This window comes from Hypanus sabinus, unplaced genomic scaffold (genome assembly GCF_030144855.1).
Source record: "Hypanus sabinus isolate sHypSab1 unplaced genomic scaffold, sHypSab1.hap1 scaffold_942, whole genome shotgun sequence".
NCBI classification, from domain to species: domain Eukaryota; kingdom Metazoa; phylum Chordata; class Chondrichthyes; order Myliobatiformes; family Dasyatidae; genus Hypanus; species Hypanus sabinus.
In genome coordinates, this window is record NW_026781796.1 from 112,931 (window position 1) to 134,707 (window position 21,777).

General features: G+C 49.7%; 1 protein-coding gene across 2 annotated transcripts; it reads right to left on the reverse strand.

Annotated features, from left to right (window-relative positions):
- Window positions 1–104: 104 nt before the first annotated feature.
- cenpk (centromere protein K) lies at window positions 105–20,753 on the reverse strand. Of its 2 annotated transcripts, XM_059963141.1 has the most exons (13): window positions 20,617–20,685; window positions 18,731–18,861; window positions 17,392–17,454; window positions 12,853–12,879; window positions 12,084–12,221; window positions 11,143–11,202; window positions 9,146–9,218; window positions 7,429–7,475; window positions 5,224–5,306; window positions 3,421–3,519; window positions 2,876–3,008; window positions 988–1,044; window positions 105–776 (listed from the first exon to the last, which is right to left on the reverse strand). In XM_059963141.1, exons 3-13 carry the CDS (start codon window positions 17,437–17,439, stop codon window positions 618–620), a joined length of 924 nt encoding a protein of 307 aa, XP_059819124.1. In that variant the 5' UTR covers window positions 17,440–17,454; window positions 18,731–18,861; window positions 20,617–20,685; the 3' UTR covers window positions 105–617. The 2 variants fall into 2 exon arrangements, with proteins under 2 accessions (XP_059819124.1, XP_059819123.1); XM_059963140.1 differs by lacking the exon at window positions 18,731–18,861 and having other exon boundaries at window positions 20,617–20,753.
- Between the last annotated feature and the right edge of the window lie 1,024 nt (window positions 20,754–21,777).

Consider the following 21,777-nt stretch of genomic DNA (forward strand, 5'->3'; position numbering starts at 1 on the left):
TGACCCCAGGAATGTGTGATGGGACGGTGTGGAGGGAGCTTCACTCTGTGTCTGACTTCGGGAGAGTGTGATAAGACTGTGTGGATGGAGCTTCACTCAGTGTGTTAAGAAGACCATATTTTATTTACAAAACTAGTATACAATAAAACAATTGTGCCTCCAAATTAACTGACTCCAAACCCTCAGTGAGGAGGTCACCCTATGAATGTCGAAGCAAACCACACAGTTAAATCAAACTGAAACAGTAACAGGCAGACTTCTGCAGGATTTCCCTCTGACAGATATATTTGTGACAGATTCCACACACACAGGGAAATCACCCCTTCTCTCCCCCCTCACTCACAGCTTCCCCTCACCCCTCTCCACACACACTGAACAGTCCTCCCTCTCTTACACACACACACACATACACACACAGTGCTCCTCTCTCTCTCTCACAAACATACACACTCACTCTGCTTGGGCACAAACACTCCCCTCCCATTCGCACTCTCCCATAGGGACAGATCATTGTGTGGGGACATCTCTGAAGTTCCCAGTCAAGCACCCGGTCTCATTTGCTCCCAGTGGACGGGGTAGGGCGCAGAGGAGAAGTGGGAACCTCCTCCATTCCTTGGCTACTCGCAGAAATCCTCCAGGCGGATGCGGTGGGGGTCCTGGGGATCTCGCAGAGCCACCCCATAACGCAGGAGCGCCTCCACATACGGGGGCCAGTACGTCTCGTCCAAATCCACGTAGGGGTCATGGGGGCTTCTCATCATCTGGGTCATCAGGCGCTGCCGGAGGGAAAAAAGAGGAGTGACTGTTAGATCACTGACGAGGAAAGGGGGAGAGAGGGAGGGAGTGGGGCAAGGGGGGTAGGGGAGTGGAAAAAAGGGGTAGGGGAGAGAGGTGGGGAAGGGGTAGATGGGCAGGGGAGGGGAGAGGGTGTGAGTGGGGAGAAAGTGGGAGTGTGGGAGGGGAAAGGGGCACCGAAGATCTCCTCACCTCAAGCATTTCATGGAAAGTGATGAGTTTCAAAACCTTTCCAGGATGGGGCAATCTCTGCACAGGACGGAAGAACAAGCCGAGTTAATACTCCCACCCTGGGACTGAGACAGCCCCAGATCCCACCCATCACCCCTCCAGTGTGGCTCCCCATCCACAGGGAAGCCTCCTTTCCCACATCACAGCAATCCCCAACCTCCTCCCACTGTTAACCTCACTCCAGCCCTCTGCCCTCCATCTCCTGTCTCCTCTCCCCTGATCCTATCTTAAACCCAAATAACCTCCAATTTCCTCCCCTTTCCTACCCTGTAACCACTCATCGCTGCCCCTTAACCTCTACCCCTTGCCCTCTGGGAGCATAACGGCCAGTGTGAAGTTATTACAGGGTCGGAGTTCGGCGTTCAATTCCCGCATCCTGTCTAAAGGGTCTGTACGTTTTTCCTGTGGAACGTGTGGGTTTCCTGCCCACAGTCCAAAGATATTCTGGTTAGTAGGTTAATTGGTCATTGTAATTGTGATTAGGGTTAAATCGAGTGTGTTGGGTAATGCTGGGCGGTGCAGCTGAAAGGGCCGGAAGGGCTTTCTCCATTCTGTCTCCCTCAATAAAACAAATCAGCTCAAACCTCTTCCTCCTGCAGCTGCGCCACTGAACACCCGCAAAGGACTAGTGAGATGGCAGGAATGATGAGGTGAGACAGAGGCAGGCACATGACATAGCAGTTAGTGTGACACTTGCACAGTGCCAGTAACCTGGGTTCAGTTCCTGCCACTGCCTGTAAGGAGTTTGTACGTTCTCCCCGTGACCGCGTGGGTTTCCTCCCACAGTCCAAAGACATACGGGAAAGAGTTAGTGAGTTGTGGGCTTGCTAAAATGGTGCCGGATACTTGCAGGCTGGTCCCAGCACATTCTCGGATTGTGGTGGTCGCCGTTGACCCCAAATTAAACATTTTACGATCTTTAGTCATTTATTTACTTAGAGACACATCGCAGAACAGGTCCTTCCAACACAACGAGCTGCAATGACCAGCAATCCACCTATTTAACCCCAGCCTAATCACGGGACAATTTACAGTGACCAATTAACCTACCAAATGGTACTCCTTTGGACTGTGAGAGGAAACCTGGGCACCTGGAGGAAACCCATGTGGTCAGGGGGAGAACGTACGAACTCCTTACAGGCAGCGATGGTATTGAACCCCGCAATCTCGAACGTCCTGAGCCGTGATATCACCACACTAACCGCTAAGCCATTGTGGTACCTGATGTTTTATGTACTCTTCACAAGTGTAGGGCTCTCAGTACCAATGGTTTCACTGTATTGTTATAATGAAATGGGTTCTCTGTAATGTTACTTAATGCTGTAACGGGTTTCTGTAGCTGGAATGTTTGGGTTATAACTGGAGATAAGAGGGGAACCAACCAATTGTTATGCTATCTTGTACATGTGAGTGAGCGGGAGTTCGTGGGCTTTTTTTAGGGAGGTGAGTGAGGAGGACAGACGTGTGAGGAGCAGACAGCGGATACTGGAAGTTGGTGGTTCGTGACGGTGGCCAAAGGTCGTTGTGGATGGAACTGGAGGCGAGAGCACCAACGTATTAAAATATTATGTGCACATACTGATGAACTTTAGGTTATCTGTTCCTACTAACCCATCACTAAGAAATAACTAAAGTTGTAATTATTTATTTGCCTTTGGTGTATTGTCTGATATTTGTGTTGTGTGTATTGGGGAGGGAGGCATTACACCGCAGTATTACACTTTTGGCGGGGCGACAGCAGTTCACCCTAGGCGAGCGGGGGTAAACTGGGGGCACAGATGCTACACAAGTAAAGCTGATCTTTTTAAAATCTCTCTCTCTGGCCACAGGCCCTCGAGCCTCCACCTACCTTCTTTCTGCCGCCAGTCTCTGCCACATTGGGGGGAGGGTAGTGCACGTCCAGGAAACTGCCCAGGGTGTTCAGCAGCCTCTCCTTCAGCACGGTCAGTCTCTCCAGGTCTCTCCTCATCTTCTGCAAGGCACTGGGTATGAGAGTGGCAGAGGGGAGGGTCATGCCACATTTCCCTCTCCGGCACCTCCCTCCTCCTCGTTCCCTCCCTCGCCATGTCACTCCTTCCCTGCTGCCTTTCCCTCCTCACCACCCCACCCTCCTTCTCCTCCTGCCCCTCAACTTTGCCACTCTGGCAACCCTGCCCCTTCTCCTCAAAGCCACTCCCTCTAACCTTTCTGCCCCTGGATCTAGACCCCCTCCTCAGGAAGCTACCTCCTTGCTTCCTTTCTTGCAGCACTACATCCCTGAACCTCGCCTCCCTCCATTTGCCCCTCTACCCTCCAGCAATGCTCTTGATGCACCCCACCCCTCTGCTTTTTGCAGCACTCCTGTCCTGTTACCCCTCCCACCTCACCCGCCCCGGCACCCCACCCTTGCCTCACCTGTTCTCCGAGAGACTGTGGAAGACAGTCTGGCGTTCCTCGTCTCGCTCCTGCAGCGACTTCGCAATCTCCTGCTGCTCTTCCAGCCACTTCTGCTCCCTGCATTGCGGCCACAAGAGAAGAGGACATGGGAGCAGAGTGAGGCCATTCAGTCCATCAAATCTGCTCTGGCATTCCATCATGGCTGATGTATTATCCCTCTCCACCCCATTCTCCTGCCTTCTCCACGTAACCTTTGACATTCTGACTAATCACTAGAGCTTAAGAGGGATCATGGCGCCTAACGGCGACTCCTTTGCTTGCATCTTCAGAAACAGCTCTAGTTCTACCTTTAATATCTTTATTTTTCCCTTTCAGGGTTCTTTTGAAGACCCTGACCTGGAGTTACATGCAGGCTTTGGTTCTTTGCAGGAATGGGACCTGTTCTCGGGTCTCCACGACTGGCTGTTATTTGACATGTCAAGGGTCTGGCCTGAGAATCTCGATCGTGTTCGGAAGCCTGAGATCTCGGGGCTCTGGAGATGGATGGATCGAGGGTCGGTGTCACAGCAGGAGACTGTGTCATTGGGGAGGCTGGAAAATCTTTCACTGTGGGCCCGAAGACCCGAGGTCTTTGCGATCTTTGGACACAGAGCTCAAAAAAAGCCACAAAACGAACTTTTAAGATCGTATACCTGTTATGTCTCACGCTCGCTGTGAAAATGGGGACACCTTGCCAGGGAGAGAGAGAACCTATGGTTTGTCAAATTTTGGATGAAATGCGAAGCTTTTGGGGCAACTTTGGTCTGTGTCTTTGCTATTGCTTAGCACACACTTGGGCTCGGTGATGATACCAATGTGCGTTTTTATTCGCTGGTGGGGGGATCATTGTTTGCAGCCGCTTACGCGTGGGAGGGGCAGCTGGGGGGTACTTTGGGGTTCTCACGTTTAACTATCCTTCATTCTTTAGGGCACTTCTCTGTTTTCGTGGATGTTTGCGAAGAAAAAGCATTTCCGGATGTATATCATATACATCTTTCTGACATTAAGTTTGACCTTTGAACCTTTGAATCAAGAACCTATCCACCTCTGCTTTATATGCAGAGTTCTAAACTTGTCCACAATAGGAAACATTCTCTCTATCAAGGCCTTTCAATATTTGATAGATTTCTACAAGATCCCCCACCCCCCATTCTTTTAAACTCCAGTGAGTATAGGGTCAGAGCCATCAAACGCTCCTCATATGTTAAAGTAGCATCATCCTTCTATTCTGAGGCTGTGCCTTCTGGTCCAAGGCTCCCTCACTGGAGGAAACAGCCTCTCTATATCCACTCGATCTCTGACTCCTAACTCTTCTCTCTGTCCCTATAATCTAAAACGAATTATAAAAAAACAAACCCCAGCCACAACTCAATCGGGGTTCACAGCTCAGTGACATCTTGCAGTGATAAGACCAAGGTTTTGAGTTCAAAGACACAGGGGTCAAGGTTAGGGAGTTGGGGGCATGCGAAATTGGCGGTGGAAAAATGGCGACATTTGCAGGCTGTCCCCACCACTAATCTCACCGATTTAGCTTGATGTAAACGTGTATCACTGTGTTTGATACGCAAATAAAAATAATAGTTTAATTACATATAAGACAGAAAATGAGTGGCAGGGGAGGGAGACCAATCAAGAACCTATAAACCTCTACTTTAAATATACCCAATGACTTGGCCCCCACAGACGGCATTCTGTAAACTTGGAGAGGCATGGTTTGACAGATGGGAGAGTAGGAGAGGTGGGTCAGAGTGGCGGCTGGGATTCGATCCCCAATCAACATACCTCTCCAAGCGCTCTTGCAAGGATTTCTTACGGGCACGAACGCAGGACAGAATCACTTCCAGCTGCTGACCAGTCGACTGTAGCTGAGAGAGAGAGAGAGTCAGGTACACTCTACACATTGTCAAACACTCTGTTTGATAGAGTAAAACTCCCTCCACACCGTCCCATCACACACTCAATCAAGCACAGTGTGAAGCTCTTTCTAAACCATGCCATTACTTATTCCAAGGATTACACAGAGAATGAAGCTCCCTTAACACTGCCCCATAACAAATTCCTGGGATCAGGCACAGAGTGAAACTCCCACCACACTGTCCCATCACACACTCCCGGGGTCAGACACACAGTGAATCTCCCTCCACACCATCACATCACACACTCCCGGGATCAGACACAGAGTGAAACTCCCTCCACACCGTCCCATCACACACTCCCGGGGTCAGACACACAGTGAAGCTCCCTCCACACCGTCCCATCACACACTCCCGGGGTCGGACACACAGTGAAGCTCCCTCCACACCGTCCCATCACACACTCCCGGGGTCGGACACACAGTGAACCTCCCTCCACACCGTCCCATCACACACTCCCGGGGTCAGACACAGAGTTAAGCTCCCTCCACACTGTCCCATCACACACTCCTGGGGTCGGACACAGAGTTAAGCTCCCTCCACACCGTCCCATCACACACTCCTGGGGTCAGACACAGATTGAATCTCCCTCCACACCGTCCCATCACACACTCCTGGGGTCAGACACAGAGTGAAGCTCCCTCCACTGTCCAATAACACATTCGTTGGGTCAAACACAGAGTAATGCTCCCACGAGACCTCCCCATTACACACTCCCAGAATTAAACACAGAGCGAAGCTCCCACCACAAAATACTGGGGTTTGTACACAGAGTGAACACCCTACCACAAAATTGCACCACACACTTCCAAGGTGTAACACAGCGAAGCTGCCACCACACACTCTCAGGGTCAGACACAGAGTGGAGCTCCCCCCACACTTTCCCACTGCACACTCCTGGGGTCAGACACAGAGTGAAGCTCCCTCCACACCGTCCCATCACACACTCCCGGGGTCAGACAGAGTGGAGCTCCCTCCACACCTTCCCATTACACACTCACAGGGTCAGAAACACAGTGAAACAAGTTCCACACTGTCCCATCACACACAGAGTGAAACTCTCTCCAGACTATTCCAACACACACTCCCTATCTGCTGTGATTTTGAATGGAAACTTGCAGGCAATCATGCTTTATTTAGAAAGTGGGACAACAGCATCCTCTGCTGTCTCCACCATGAAACTGCAACTGTGAATCTGGACCCAGTTTCCTTTTTCAATGTTTCTCTGTGCATACATTCAACCAATAGAAATAAAGAGTTTGCTGAAATAAAGTGGACTAGACACAGAGTGAAACTCCCTCCACACCGTCCCATCACACACTCCCAGGGTCAGGCAGAGAATGAAATTCCGTCCACACCGTCCTAGCACACACTCCCAGGGTCAGGCAGAGAATGAAATTCCGTCCACACCGTCCCATCACACACTCCTATGGAGACTTAGAGTGAGGCTTCCTCGACACAAGCCCATCACAATCTCCTGGGGACATGTTGTGAAGCTCCCTACATACCATCCCATGGCACATTCCTGGAATCAAACACAGAATGAAGCTCTCTCACCCTACCATTCCATCACACATTCTCAGGGTCAGACACAGAGTCAAACTCCCTTTGCACCATCTCATCACACACTCTCGGGATCAGACACAGAGTGAAGCTCCCTCCACAACGTCCCATCACACACTCCCGGGGTCAGACACAGAGTGAAGCTCCCTCCACTCCGTCCCATCACACACTCCCAGGGTCAGACACAGAGTGAAGCTCCCTCCACACCGTCCCATCACACACTCCCGGGGTCAGACACAGAGTGAAACTCCCTCCACACCGTCCCATCACACACTCCCAGGGTCAGACACAGAGTGAAGCTCCCTCCACACCGTCCCATCACACTCCCGGGGTCAGACACAGAGTGAAGCTCCCTCCACACCGTCCCATCACACACTCCCAGGGTCAGACACTGAATGAAACTCCATCCACACCCTCCTAGGTTCGATGGGATGGTAAGCTCCCTCCATGTCCTCCCACAGTACAGCAAGCTTGGAATAGGGCAAGGAATTTTCTGAAGCAGATTCCTTACCTCTTGCTTTCCCAAGCAGGTGAGCACCTCCTTGTTGACAGGCAGGGCTGTGAAGATATAGGAGGTTTGACTGTTGCCAGCAGAGATTTGGGATGTTTCGCAGGTAGCAGCTGCCCTAACTAATGCCCTAGGGCAATGTGGGATGGGAAGGAAATGTAGGGGGCAGTGGGAGAGCACTCACCAAATCTCCACTGGTGTGCACAGTCCCTATCCCAGCCTTGGTTTGCAGAGGTCGAAAGCACAAAGGGTAAGAGTGCAGCGGAGAGACGGTGGGCCAGAGGTGACCCATTCAGTCAGTGAAGTTTTATATGGCCGCAGACAGCATGTACTACCAGGCTCAAGTACAGCTTGATTTTTCCCTCCCCCTTCCCGCTCTGACCTCCTACCTGTTCTCACCTGCCTATCACCTCCCACTGGTGCCCCTGCTCCTTCCCTTTCTCCCATGGTCCACTCACCTCTCCAGCCTGTTCCCTTTTCTGCCAATCACCTCCCAGCTTCTTACTTCATTCCCCCCCCCACCACCCACTTGACTTCACCCATCCCCTCCCCCACCTTCCTATTCTGGCTCCTTCAACCTCTCTTTCCGGTCCTGATGAAGGGTTTTTCCGCCCACAATGTTTATGGATGCTGCCTGAGTTACCTGAGTCGCAAGGTGGCCTTATAATCTACCTCGTTGTGATCCTGTACCTTACTGTCTGCCTGCACTGCCCTTTCTGTTAAACTTTATTCTGCATTCTGGCATTGTTTTACCTCAATGCACTGAGTAATGATCTCACCTGAGGCATTCAGGACAAAAGTACATTCCCGTGTTTGTAGTCACGATGAATGTCAATGGTCTGATCATAGCTCACGTTCTCGATTACCCTATTAAAAAAAACAAACAACTCCCTAACCCTAACCCAATTCTGCTTCACATCCCCCGTTGTCACTATCTGCCGACTAAATTGAGATCCTTAGGAGACCTGTCCTAAGTGAGAAAGACGATTTGTCCAATACCCGTACCCCGACAGAACTGTATTTGTCAACGTGGAGCGGGGAGGGAATTTGTAAATCTGGCAGGAATGAAGGACGTTGGGGACGGTGAGGGTCGAGCACCGAGGGAGTGATGTGGGACAAATCGCAGAGGAGTGCTGGGGTGGGGAGTTGGTGCAGGTGCAGACACGTCCAGCCCTGAGACACCAGGCAAGGTCATTACTGAATTTCTCCCTGGTGCTTCCCGCTCCCTTCCCTTTCTCTTCCCCTTTTCCCAGCCATGACTCCCCCTCTACTGGCCTCCTTCCCACTCTCAGTCCACAATCAAGACCCATAGCTATGGTCCAGGTGTGGGTCAGTGGGACTTGGCAGATTAACAGCTTGACACGGAGTAGATGAACCGAAGGGCCTGTTTCTGTTCTGAAACCGCAGGCGAGACGAGCTTTTCACCATAAATTAATCCGACAGACGGGAGGGACTCCGGACATGCCCCAAGCAGTGTCTCACAGAGAAGAGCTCCTGGATTCTCTGTGCTAAGAGGGATTCCGGACACATCCCAAGTGGTGTCATGGGGAGGGGAGCTGAAGGGGTTTTGGACATACAGAGGGAATCCCCGGAAAGCCCTAGGGGTGAAAGAGGGAGGAGGGGAGTTCGGAGGTTGCCGCTCACGGGGGTCTCGGCCAACTGGGGAGGCACCACGGTGGCCAGGGCGAAAACGCGAGGAGGGAGCGAGGCCGCTACTCACGCTTGGGGTGCCTGTTCTTCTGAACGTTCAACTCCGCCAGCAGAACCCTCTCTCGAGCAAACAGCACGGCCAGCTAGCAGGGTGGGGAAGGAGGGTAAAAAGAGGCAAAGTCATTGGTGGGGTGGGACGGTGGGGAAAATCTCCTTCCAGCTCAGCAGTGTGGGAACAGGCCTCTCAGCCCATGCGTGCTGACTAGAACACAATGGGAATCTGGTTATTTGTTTAGAGATACTGTGCAGAACTGGCTCGTCCAGTCGCCCACTGATTTAACCCTGACCTAATCATTGGATGATCTACAATGACCAACATTTCTCACGGATGCTGCCTGGCCTGCTGTGTACGTATTCTTTGATCCACAGCATCTGCAGTTGTATTTTTGTGCTACAATGACCAATTAGCCTACAAACTGTTCCAGTCTTGGGACTGTGGGAGGAAACCAGAGTACCCAGAAGAAACCTAGGCGGCTTTCGAGGAGCACTGAATGGCATCGGGTTTGAGCTTCGAATCCCGACACCCCGAGCTGTACCAACATCGCGCTAACCGCCACCGTGCCGCCCCCACCTAATTGGTCACTGCTGCCCCAGGATGGTCTGTAGCTCCCGGTCCCTGGGTCTCTGAACAACAGCGGGTGAGGGCAGGGACGACACCAGAGGTCAGGATCTAACCTGGCTCTCCGGCCCCGCGAAGAGGGGGCTCGGCAAACTCCCTGATGTCACCAGAGACCTGAGTTCAGTCTGGGCCTCTGACCGCCTGCGCGCAAATCCTCGTGTAGGGTCCCGACATTCTCTGCTCCATTGAGCGGATACCCTATTCCTCCCCCGCCCCCCACTCCTGTCCCGCATCCCACAGATGGTGTACGAGTTGGTGGGTAAATCACCCCAAGTGAGGGGTAGAACTTTCAGGAGAAGTTGACAGGAACATGGAGGATAAAACCACCCACAAGACATAGGAGCAGAATTAGGCTATTCATGACTGATTTATTTTCCCTCTCAACCCCATTCTCCAAGTGACCTTTGACTCATTAAGACTCTACCAACCTCCGTTTTAAATTGGTCTCCATAGCCACCTACAGCAATGAATTCCACAGATTCACCAGACCCTGGCTGAAAAAACTCCTCCCTGTATTCGCTGGGATCTCTCCACCCCCTCTAACTGCCACAGCCACTCATCCACCCTCCTCCCTCATAACTCCGAACCCCAGCTGGGCGAGGCAGTGGGGGGAGGGGGAGGGAATGGTGGCTGGATTAGTGCAGAGCGAGATTAGAAAGTGAATTGAACAGAGGGAGAAGGACAAATGTCATTGCGCACCTCCTCTAACCCCTCCCCACCCCAAACCCCTGAATCAAAACTGAATTTGTCAAGAGATACAGCCCAGTTTCAGGCTATAAGGTCCACTGAGCCTACTGATCCACCCCTCCCCGCCAGCCATATCAGCCCCCTTTCTCAGCAGTTTCAGGCCCCATATCTAAGAAAGGAGGTGTTGGCATTGGAGAGGAGGCTCATGGGAATGAAAGGGGGGGGTGGATCTTATTGAAAACTATTGAATATTGGAAGGCTGCGACAGAATGGATGTGGAGAGGATGTTTCCTATAACGGGGAAGTCTAGCACCAGAGGGCAAGGCCTCAGAACAGGATATCCCTTTGGAACAGAGGTGAGGAGGGATTTCTTTAGCCCCAGGGTGGAGAATCTGTAGAATTCAGGCCAAGTCACTGGGTGTATTTAAGGCAGAGGTTTTGAATTGGAGAGGACATTAAAGGTTACAGAGAGAATGGGGGCAAAATAAAACAAAAATCAGCAGTGATTGAAGGTAAGGGTGATCACTTGATCGGCTGAGTCATCTAATTCTGCTTCTGTAGCTTAAGGACTTGCCTTTCCGATTCAAGCCTCGCACCACCCCCACCCCCCACCCCCCCCCAACGTCAGGAATGAGCAATAAGTGGTGTCCCGGGGAGGGGGGTTCATTCACCCTCCCCAGTCTGTCGTGGCACTCACTCACCGGGTTCTCCGAGTCCTGAACCTCCGGCCTCGGGTCGCACAGGGTCAGCTTGTCCTGAAACTGATCAAGTGGGAAAGTTAGGGTGACCAAGGCCACTGGGAAACGGAAGCACAAACTTCCACAAGCGCTGCCCACTGCCCCCCCCCCACCCGTCCCTGTCCCATCAGGAAATTCAAAACAACCTTCTTTCCCCAGGATGGGAATGTCGGACTGGTATCCATAGGATAGAGAACATAAGACAAACCCTTACTAGCCAAGAACCTATCAACCTCTGCTTTAAATGTATCAAACAGTTTCGCCTCTATTGGCATCTGTGGCAATGAACTCCACAGAGTCACCACCCTCTGACTGAAGAAATTCCTCCTCATCTCAGTTCAAAATGGATGTCCTTCTATTCTGAGGTTGTGCCCTCTGGCCCTAGACTGCCCAACTGTCGGAAACATCCTTTCCATATCCACTCTATCTCAGTCTTTCATTATTCAATAGGTTTCAATGAGATCTCTGCCCCCACCCCATTTTTCTAAACTCCAGCGAATACAGGCCCAGGGCCATCATACGCTCCTCATGTTATTAACCCTTTCATTCCTGGTTATGCGAACACAGACGCTAGGCATACAATCTCTGATAATGGCTGGGGTCACCCTTCTTACTGCCCAGAAGGTAAACCACTCTGTTGAAGGATTTGCCAAGAACAACCACAGTCATGGAAAGGCCACGACTGCCATGTCATACGATGCGGCACCAAGTGTTGGCCTTCATTGGTCAGGGGACTGAGTTCATGAACCGCCAGGTAACGTTGCAGCTCTATAAAACCCTGGTCAGACCACTTTTGGGAGTATTGTGCTCAGTTCTGGTCACCTCATCATGAGAAGGGGGGAGGGCTGGTTTCAGGAAGCAACAGTAAGGGAAGAGGGATGAGGAGGGTTTGGGCGGATTCTTACCTCACCCAGCTCCCTCCAGGCCTGGTTGCACTCATCAAGGACCAGTTCCTCTGCCAATGACGAGACAGACGACTCTGCGGTCAGTGGTGGGGGCAGGCAGCTCTGATACAGTGCTGAACGCCTGGCCAAATCCCGTGCCTGCCAGGATTCAACACAAAATTAGGACCTGGCATTCGGGGGAAGCTCAGTGAATCACTCCCTTCTTCTACCCACTTAACTCCCTTCCCAACACCCCTCCACTCCCCTCACAGTACTCCCTCATCCATGCCCTCCCAACCCCCACTGTGCTCTTCTCTTCTGTGGTATGGCATTCCCTGCCCAGCATAACCCCCCCACAGCGCTCCCTCTTGTCCCCCTGCAGCACTCACTCCTTGCCTAAACCCCCGTGCCCCTCTCCCTTGGTGCTCCTTCCTCACCCAACCTCTCCTCCTGCAGTACTCCCTCCTCAAATAAACCCACCTCCTCCTTCCGCAGCACTCCTTCATTCTCTGGCGGAGGCTTCCTCCTCATTTGACCCCGCTCTGCTCACAGGGCGATGCCCCCTGACCCGTGCCCAGACAGCACTGACTCTTTGCCTGAACACCCCTCTCTCCCGCAGTGGTCCCTCCTCACCTGCGCTGCCCCCAACCCCCGCCTGTCCTCCCGTGGCGCTCCCTCCTCGACCCCCTCCCATCCTCGCACAGCGCTCCTTCCTTGTCCACCCCCTCCACCGTGTAGTAGGTAGGGTGAGGGAAAAGAAGGGTCGAAGCGAAGGGAACAAACCTCTCACCTCCTTGAGGAGTTGGTCCTGGAGTTCCTGGGCAAAGAGAAGAGAGAGAGGAGAGGTCGTCATACAGAGCACGCAGTTCTGCAGGGTGGCAAGCCATTCCACCCAGCTAAACCACACACAAGATGCTGGTCAGGCTGCGTCTATTATAGGCCAAGACCCTTCGTCAGGACTGGAAAGAAAGTGGGGAGAAGACAGAACAAAAAACTGGGGGGGTGAGGAGGAGTATAAGCTGGCAGGTGACAGGTGTGCGGGAAGGTGGGTGGGTGGATGGAGGACAGAGGAGGGAAGAGGGAGGAGCCTCTAACTGATTGCATAAACATCAATTTCTCCATCTTCCAGCAACTTCCCTTTCTCTCCTTTCCCATTCTCCATTCTGCATCCCCTCTCACCCCTTCTCCTCCTCACTTCCCTCTGGTGCCTCTCCTCCTTCCCTTTCTCCTACGGTCCACTCTCCTCTCCTATCAGATTCCTTCTTCAGCTCTTTATAATTTTCACCTGTCACCTCCCAGCTTCCTTCTTCCTTCCCCCCCTCCTCTTCCACTCACCCACTCTTCCCCCTCACCTGGCAGACTGTCCTTCCCCTCTCCCCACCATCCTAATCTGGCTTCTGCCCCCCCCTTCCTTTCCAGCCCTGATGAAGGATCACAGCCCAAACCGTTCACTTTTTCCATAGGTGCTGCCCACTGCTGACCTCCTCCAGCATTTTGTGTGTGTTTCTCTCAAATCTATGACTTGCCACTGCTAGTTAAATAGATTCCCCTGCATCAAAGAAAAAGGGGCTGTCAGTCAGGGCTGGGGAACGTGAAACTGTGGCGTAAATCTTCGAACATTGAATGCTCCCCCAGAAAGATAGGCCCAGTCCACGTTTGGCCACCAGGCTGAATTCTGGGATCAGGATCAGAATTTCGCTGTACACTCATGGCCATTTCATTCACTACCTCCTGTACCTGATAAAGTGGCCACGCAATCTATGTAAGGTTACACTCTCCCTGTGAATATATGGGCTCCCAACAGGGTGTCCTGGTTTTCTGCTATGTAGAACAGGGTACCACAGTGCAGAAACAGGCCCTTCAGCCCATCACAATTCTGCTAATCCCATCTTCCTGCATGTGCTCCATTACCCCTCCATTCATTGCCTGCACCAGAATGCAGGATGGGCAGCGATTCACACAACGCTTCACAGCATCAGCGACCCCGGTTCAATTCCCTTCCCGACCTTGTTGCACAGTAAACACTGATTTAACCCTAATCTAATCGTGGGACAATTTACAATGAGCCATTAAGCAATCGGTACGTCTTTGGACTGCGGGAGGGGACCGGACATGCAGAGACTCCTTGCAGGGGACGCCAGAGTTGCACTCCAAACTCCAGCACGCCCCGAGATAATAAATCTTGTGGTCTGTGTGTGTGTAGTCTCAGAAACCCTACGTCAGTCATGGTAGCATAGAGGTTGGCGCGATGCCATTACAGCTCAGTGCAGAGTTCGAAGTTCAGGGTTCAACTCCACATCCTCTGTAAGGTGCCTCTCTACGTTCCACCCGTGGAATGCTTGGGTTTTCTCCAGGTGCTCCGGCTTCCTCCCATAGTCCACGGGTGTACTATGTAGAAGGTTATTTTTAAATAATTATCTAGATGTACTGCATGGAGAGGGTCCTTCGAGCCCCACCTCCCAGTCAACCCTGATTTAACCCTAACCTAATCATGGGAGGATTTATAATGAGCCAGTAACCTACCACCCGGTACGTCTTTGGACTGTGGGAGGAAACCGGAGCACCCGGAGGGAACCCACACAGCCACGGGGAGAGCGTAGAAATGCTCTTTGCAGGGGAGGCCAGGATTGAACTCCAATGCCCCGGGCTGTAATGGCATCGCACTAGCTGCTACGTTACCGTGACGCCCCAAAACAAGCGGTGTGGGCTCGCTAGACCAGAACGGCCTGTTATCCTTCTGTATCCCCAAATAAAAATAAAATACTCCGAAGTCATACAATGTGGGCAGGTTAACTCTTGTGTGAAGTGAAAAACAGAACGATTAATGTCGGATTAGTGCCAGACACAAAAGGTATCACAATGCTGGCTAGAGAGCGGTAACACAAGCTAGAGAGAGGGAGGGGCAGAACAAGGGAGGGGGAGGGGCAGAGTGAGGGAAGGGGAGAGAGTAGAGTGAGGGAGGGGAAGGAGAGAGCGAGGGAGGGGGAAGGACAGAGCGAGGGAGTGGGGAGGACAGAGCAAGGGAGGGGAAGGCCAGGGTGAGGGGGACAGAGCGAGGGAGGGGGAGGACAGAGTGAGGGAGGGGGAAGGATAGAGCGAGAGAGGGGGAAGGATGGAATGAGGAAGGGGGAAGGGGACAGGCAGAGCAAGTGAGGAACAGATCAAGGGACAGAGGGGACAGAGTGAGAGAGAATGAGACATCATTAAGGACCCCATCACCCAGGACATGCTCTCTTCTCATTGCTACCATCAGGAAGGAGGTACAAGAGCCTGCAGATCCACACTCAATGTTTTAGGAACAGCTTCTTCCCCTCCACCAGCAGATTTCTGAATGGACATTGAACCCATGAGCACAACCTCGCTACCTTTTTAATTTCATTTTTTTTAATGTATAACTCATTGTAACTTAGTTTTTATTACTTTGTATAGCAATGTACTGCTGACTCAGGACTCGCTCAGTCACTCAAATTCACTCCCTCAGCCTCACTCTCTAAAATTAAAACTAACTCAGTATCTCCCTGAAATTGAAACTGAATTCACTCACTTCACCGACAGTTGTCGGAGCAACCTTTGGCACCTTTTAACTCTTCATTGCTTTCTCACTGTTTTTGGATAGTTCCTTATTTCCAGAGTCACAGTTCCACTTCCTCACTCAGACTCACTGTATGGACAATGAACCCATGAGCACAACCTCCGTATTTAAAACCACAAGACAAGGGAGCAAAACGAGGCCATTTCATCATGGCTGATCCATTTCCTTCTCAACCCCATTCTCCTGCCTTCTCCCCGTATCCCTTCACGCCCTGACTAATCAAGAACCTATCAACCTCTGCCTTAAATACGCCCAATGACTTGGCCTGCACAGCCGCCTGTGGCAACAAACTCCACAGATTCACCACCCTCCGGCAAAAGAAATGCCTCCTCCTCTCTGTTCTAAAGGGACGTCCCTCTATTCTGAGGCTGTGCCCTCTGGTCCTAGACTCCTCCACTATAGGAAAAATCCACTCTATCTTGGCCTTTCAACATTCAACAGGTTTCAATGAGATACCCCTTATTCTTCTAAATTCCAGTGAGCACAGTCCCAGAGCCATCAAATACTCCCCACATGTTAACCCTTTCATTTCCAGAATCATTTTCGTGAACTTCCTTTGAACCCTCTCCAATGTCAGCACATCCTTTCTTAGATAAGGGGCCCAAAACTGCTGACAATACTCCAAGTGAGGCCTCCCCAGTGCCTTATACAGCCTCAGAATTACTTCCTTGCATTTATATTCTAATCTTCGCAAAATGATTCCTAACACTGAATTTGCCTTCCTCACCACTGACTCAACCTGTAAGTTAACCTTTAGGAAATTCTGCATAAGGAGTCCCGAGCTCCTTTGTACCTCAGATTTTTGAATTTTCTCACCATTTAGAAAACAGTCTGTGCGCTTATTCCTTCTACCAAAGTGCATGACCCTACACTTCCCGAAACCATATTTCATCTGCCACTTCTTTGCCCATTCCTGTAAACTCTGTAGCCTCTCTGCTTCCTCATCACCACCTATCTTCATATCATCTGTAAACTTTGCAACAAAACCATCAATTCCTTCATTTAAATCACTGACATATAATGTAAAAAGAATCGGCCCCAACACGTACCCCTGTGGAACACCACCAGTCCCCGGCAGCCAACCAGAAAAGGGTCCCTTTATTCCCACTCCTTGCCTCCTACCAAGCAACCAGTGCTCTATCCATGCCAGTATCTTTCTTGTAATACCAAGGGTTCTGATCTTGTTGAGCAGCCTCACGTGCAGCACCTTGTCAAAGGCCTTCTGAAAGTCCAAGTACACAACATTCACCAATTGTCCTGTGTCTACCCTGCTTGTTATTTCATCAAAGAATTCCAACAGATCTGTCAGGCAAGATTTTCTCTTGAGGAAACCATGCTAATTACGGCCCATTTTATCGTGTGCCTCCAAGTACCTTGAGACCTCATCCTTGATAATCGACTCCAACATCTTCCCAACCACTGAAGTCAGACTACATGGCCTATAATTGTCTTTCTTCTGCCTCTCTTCCTTTCTTTTTGCACAACTTAATTTGTTTCATTTTCTTTTACTATACTTACTGTAGTTTATAGTTTTTATTATTAAGTACTGCTACGGCAAAACCACGACATATGCCAGTGATATTAAACAGCATTCTGATTCTGAGGTGGAATGGTGGTGCGGGGCAGAGAGGGGTGTGCAGGGCCAGAGGTAGTCACAGAGTCGGGGAGGGGTGCCACAGGGATGAAAAGGTTGTGAGGTATACGCCCGTGTCTGCGGATGTTGGGAACCCTGCTGACCGTGGGGGTCCGATCCTGGGGCGCCGAAAACTGAGTTCCTCCTTCCATTGTCCGTACGCTCTCCTAGGGGGAAGAAAAGATACAGTCGTCAATTGTTGGTGGGCACGAGGGAGTGTATTGAGACAAAATAGTGGTGACCTGGACCTCTATTTACCCTACTCACTCACACACACACACCATCACCTGGGCAGTATCAAAACCCTTTCCTATGGACACTTCATCCTCCCCAATCGCTGCCATCTCTCCACTAAGTTTTGAAGAGTTGCTTCTTCTTTGAAGAGTTGCTTCCTCAGAATTATTTTAGCTTATGATAGACCGCTTGAAGCCCAACACAAATATAATTTCAGACTACTTGTACCACATGGGAATTTCGAGAAATAAGCAATTAACTTTTATCAAATATAAACGGTGCTGACACTTTGCAATAGATCAACTAAGCTAAAAATGTTTTTAAAAGGCAAGCATGAGGAAATCTGCAGATGCTGGAAATTCAAGCAACACACACAAAATGCTGGTGGAACACAGCAGGCCAGGCAGCATCTATAGGGAGAAGCGCTGTCGACGTTTCGGGCCGAGACCCTTCGTCAGGATCTTCGTCGATCCTTAATCATGAGAACAATTAGGTGTTTATGTGGGTATTCTTGGGGTCTGCACGAAAATCTCTTATTTATTTAAATTTGTTTAATTAGATCTGCACTTGTCTATGGCTGTGTGGCTTATGGATCAGCTTCAACTTAAAATTCAACATGCTTGGATGTGATACAAGCTTAGGCTCTAAGACCGTGTTGTTGTCTCCTATTTCACCTTTACTGGTTGAAATGGGACAATTACCCTGACAGTTGCAGAGGCTGAAGTTGTTGTTAACACACTGGGTTAACTTGAGGGGGCAGAGGAATTATCACCCTGTTAAAAGTGGAAGACTGTGGGCTATATCATAAGAAGAGCGTTTTTACTTTTGGGTGGCTGGGTTCTTATCACGCTAGGAATATGGTAGTTTTTGCAGTAACCCCACCAGTTTCCCCCCCAATTACTTAAGTTGATTTTATGTTCCATAATTTAATGAAGTCCAAAGATCCCGATATGCCCGAGTCTGTTGGTTCATCAGTATGTTTCTTTTAAACAATATTTTTATTGAACTTTACATATATTTCACATATACAAATAAACAATAATAATTATAAAACTAAATAGTGAAACATGTCCTCAAGGACATCAAGGGAAAAGAAAAATAACATTTCACATACTTCACATATTTAACAAAGGAATAAAATAAAAACACATCAGAAAAAAACCCTAGAAGCACTCAACAACACACAGATATTTCAAATTGACTCTGCACCTTGACGTCCAATAAAGGTTCCCACACATTTTCAAATTCTCCTGCCTTTCCTCTGGTTATGTAAGTCAGTCTCTCCAATACAAGATGTCATCTCCTTCACCCATACATGTATTGAAGGTACATCCATTTTTCTCCAAGATAAAGGAGTCCAAAGTCAATTAAAATTGACTGCTGTTCATCAGTATGTTAAGGAAACTTATGGTGATATGTTAAACGTTTTTACTGATGGATCAAAAGATAATTTAACTGGGAATGTTGGCGTGGCTGTTTTTTGTGCCTGAGTTACTGGTAACAATAAAGTGAAGTCTGACTAACCAGTTATACAGCAGAACCGGTTGACATCATTTTGGGCTTACAGTGGGTGGAGGAAACCTGTCCTTGCAAAGTTATGATTTGTTCAGATTCTTTTCGGTTTTGACTACTCTTAAAACAGGTCATTCCAGCAGCAGGTCAGATTAATTGCTGGAAGCTCTTCAAACTTTTATTTCGTAATCAAAGTATCGGCCTACGTGTTCTCTTCTTATGGGTCGCAGCACACGGAGGTGTTGAGGGCAATGAGCGGGCTGATTGTTTGGCCAAAAGAGCTGTTGAAAGTTCATCTGTGCAGATAGGCCTTCCACTTAGCAAGGTGACGGCGGGACTAAGAATTGGGGGATTATGGCAAGATTTGTGCGATAATGGGCACAAGGGGAGGCACCTTTCCAGAATACATAAACTGTTGGGTTGATGGGAGAAACGGGTACGACAAGAAGTGACGGAATTATATTGACTCGACTTAGAATTGGGCATACTATGCTCAATTATTCCTTGCATCTTGTTGGAAAGCATCACTCTGGGGGAGTGCAGGATTTGTCGTCATCATGGAACAGCGGGACACACGCTTTTACAATGTGAAGCGTACAAGGTTGAAAGAAAACAAATGCAGGCTGCTTTGGGGATTGACAGCTTTCACTTTAAGTTACTAAGTTATGGAAGTGAGTTTTATTTAACTCACGATGTTGTCTTTCATTACTCATAACCTGCAGAGCTTTTGGGGGTAACTTAGTTTTCATTTGATGAAGAACTAGCAAGGCTTTCATTTCAGCTCTCGGCACCACACTCCAGTCCAGGTCGTGGCAGGAACGCACCTTCACGTTGCCAACTGCCACTAAAACCCAGAAGAATAATTTTGACTTGAATTATGAACCGAGAAACAAGTATAGGCGACTTTTTAAATAAAAAAAAATGATGCGTGATAGGGAAATTTCACGGTGATTTTCATGATCAGCAGCTCAAATATCCGTCAGATACACCCAAGAGTATTTAAGGAGCAAGATCCTTGTTGTCCAGTACATTTATGTCAGCATATACAGTACAACTAGATGGGCTGAAGGGCCTCATCCTGCTCCTATGTCTTATGGTCTTCTTCTTGCGGGCATTCACAATGAATAATAGAACCAATGGAAGACTGCACCACCAGGATAAACAAAGTACTACTAATAACAGCTGCATTTATAGAGCACGTTTCATCCAGATCATATGGTTCAAAAGGCTTTACAACGGGATAAAACACAAATACGAAAATAAAATAAAAAATAAGAGTAAACACGAAATAAAGACAGGAAGTCAAAAGCAAGATTAAATAAGTTAGTTCTGAGCGGATGTGTAAAAATCGCCAATTGAATCTGCGGCCTTGAAAGCTTTGGATATTGAACGTACAAAAAAAAAACAAGCCGTGCAATAAGTAAATAAGCAATAAACCTCGAGAAGGTGAGATGAGGAAATTTTGAAAGCGAGTCCATTCAGACTCGGGCCTGAAGGCTCGCCCGAACTTCGCCGCTCCTACTTAAATTTAAATTTATATTCAAGTTCGCTCAGGTTCTCACTCAAATTGAAGATTCACTCACTTCACTGACGATTGGCGCCTTTTCTTTCTCCCGTTCTCCCGTCGTTCTCCATTCGTGAAGGCTGGCGTCAGGCGCCTTACCGCCACCTACCGGCCGGAGGGCCGACGTCAGGCGCCTTACCGCCACCTACCGGCCGGAGGGCCGACGTCAGGCGCCTTACCGCCGCCTACCGGCCGGAGGGCCGACGTCAGGCGCCTTACCGCCGCCTACCGGCCGGAGGGCCGACGTCAGGCGCCTTACCGCCGCCTACCGGCCGGAGGGCCGACGTCAAGCGCCTTACCGCCACCTACCGGCCGGAGGGCCGACGTCAGGCGCCTTACTGCCGCCTACCGGCCGGAGGGCCTACTGGCAACAAAGAGACGGGAAACACTCTCCCTAAATTAACCTCCCTCAGAAAATAGCTCAAACAATATCATAAAGCCCAATGCTTTTCAAAAAGCCAAACAGACAACTGGAGTATTGTGAGCAGATTTGGGTCCCTTAACTGAAAAAAGATGTGCTGACATTGGAGAGGGTCCAGAGCAGGTTCATGGGAATGATCCCGTAAATGAACCCATCACACTACCTCACGACTTTTTTCTAATTTATAATTTTGCACTACTTATATAATTTAACTATTAATAAGAGTTATAAATAGAAGTTTGATAGAGGAAAGGGAAGGGATTACAGGTCCATAGTTGGTTGAAAGTGGTGTCACAGGTTGACAGGGTCCTAAAACAAAGGTCTTGTCACCTTGGCCTCCATTAATCGAAGTATTGAGTACAAAAGAGGGGATGGCTTGTCAGCTTGGCCCGGCTCAGTCGAGGCTCTTAGGCTGCAGGTTCTGGTGTGAGTTGGCTCGGCTCTGGCTATGAGTGGTGTGGGGGGGGGGGGTCTGTTGGGATATAAGAGGCAGGATCTGGAAAAGGAACCACAAATGGAGGGTTCAGGTGAGGGTGGGTGGAGGTTGGAATGAAGTTGAATCTAGATCTGGAAAAAGAAACGGAATAATTTCAAGTGATGGAGAGGAAGGGCAGGACACTTTGGAGAAATAAAGGAAAGATTTCAGGGGCAAACACAAAGAAATCTGCAGATGCTGGAAATTCAAACAACAACACACACACAAAATGCTGGTGGAACGCAGCAGGCCAGGCAGCATCTACAGGGAGAAGCACTGTCGAC

What these genes read in the sequence shown, in the direction of transcription:
- cenpk (XM_059963140.1), bottom strand. Translation starts at nt 17,439, where the DNA reads ATGGAAGGAGGAACTCAGTTTTCGGCGCCCCAGGATCGGACCCCCACG. An exon ending in AGACTGGCGGCAGAAAGAAG is followed by an intron (nt 1,045 to 2,875) that starts GTAGGTGGAGGC and finishes CGTCCTGTGCAG; the next exon opens with AGATTGCCCCATCCTGGAAA. An exon ending in CTTTCCATGAAATGCTTGAG is followed by an intron (nt 777 to 987) that starts GTGAGGAGATCT and finishes TCCCTCCGGCAG; the next exon opens with CGCCTGATGACCCAGATGAT.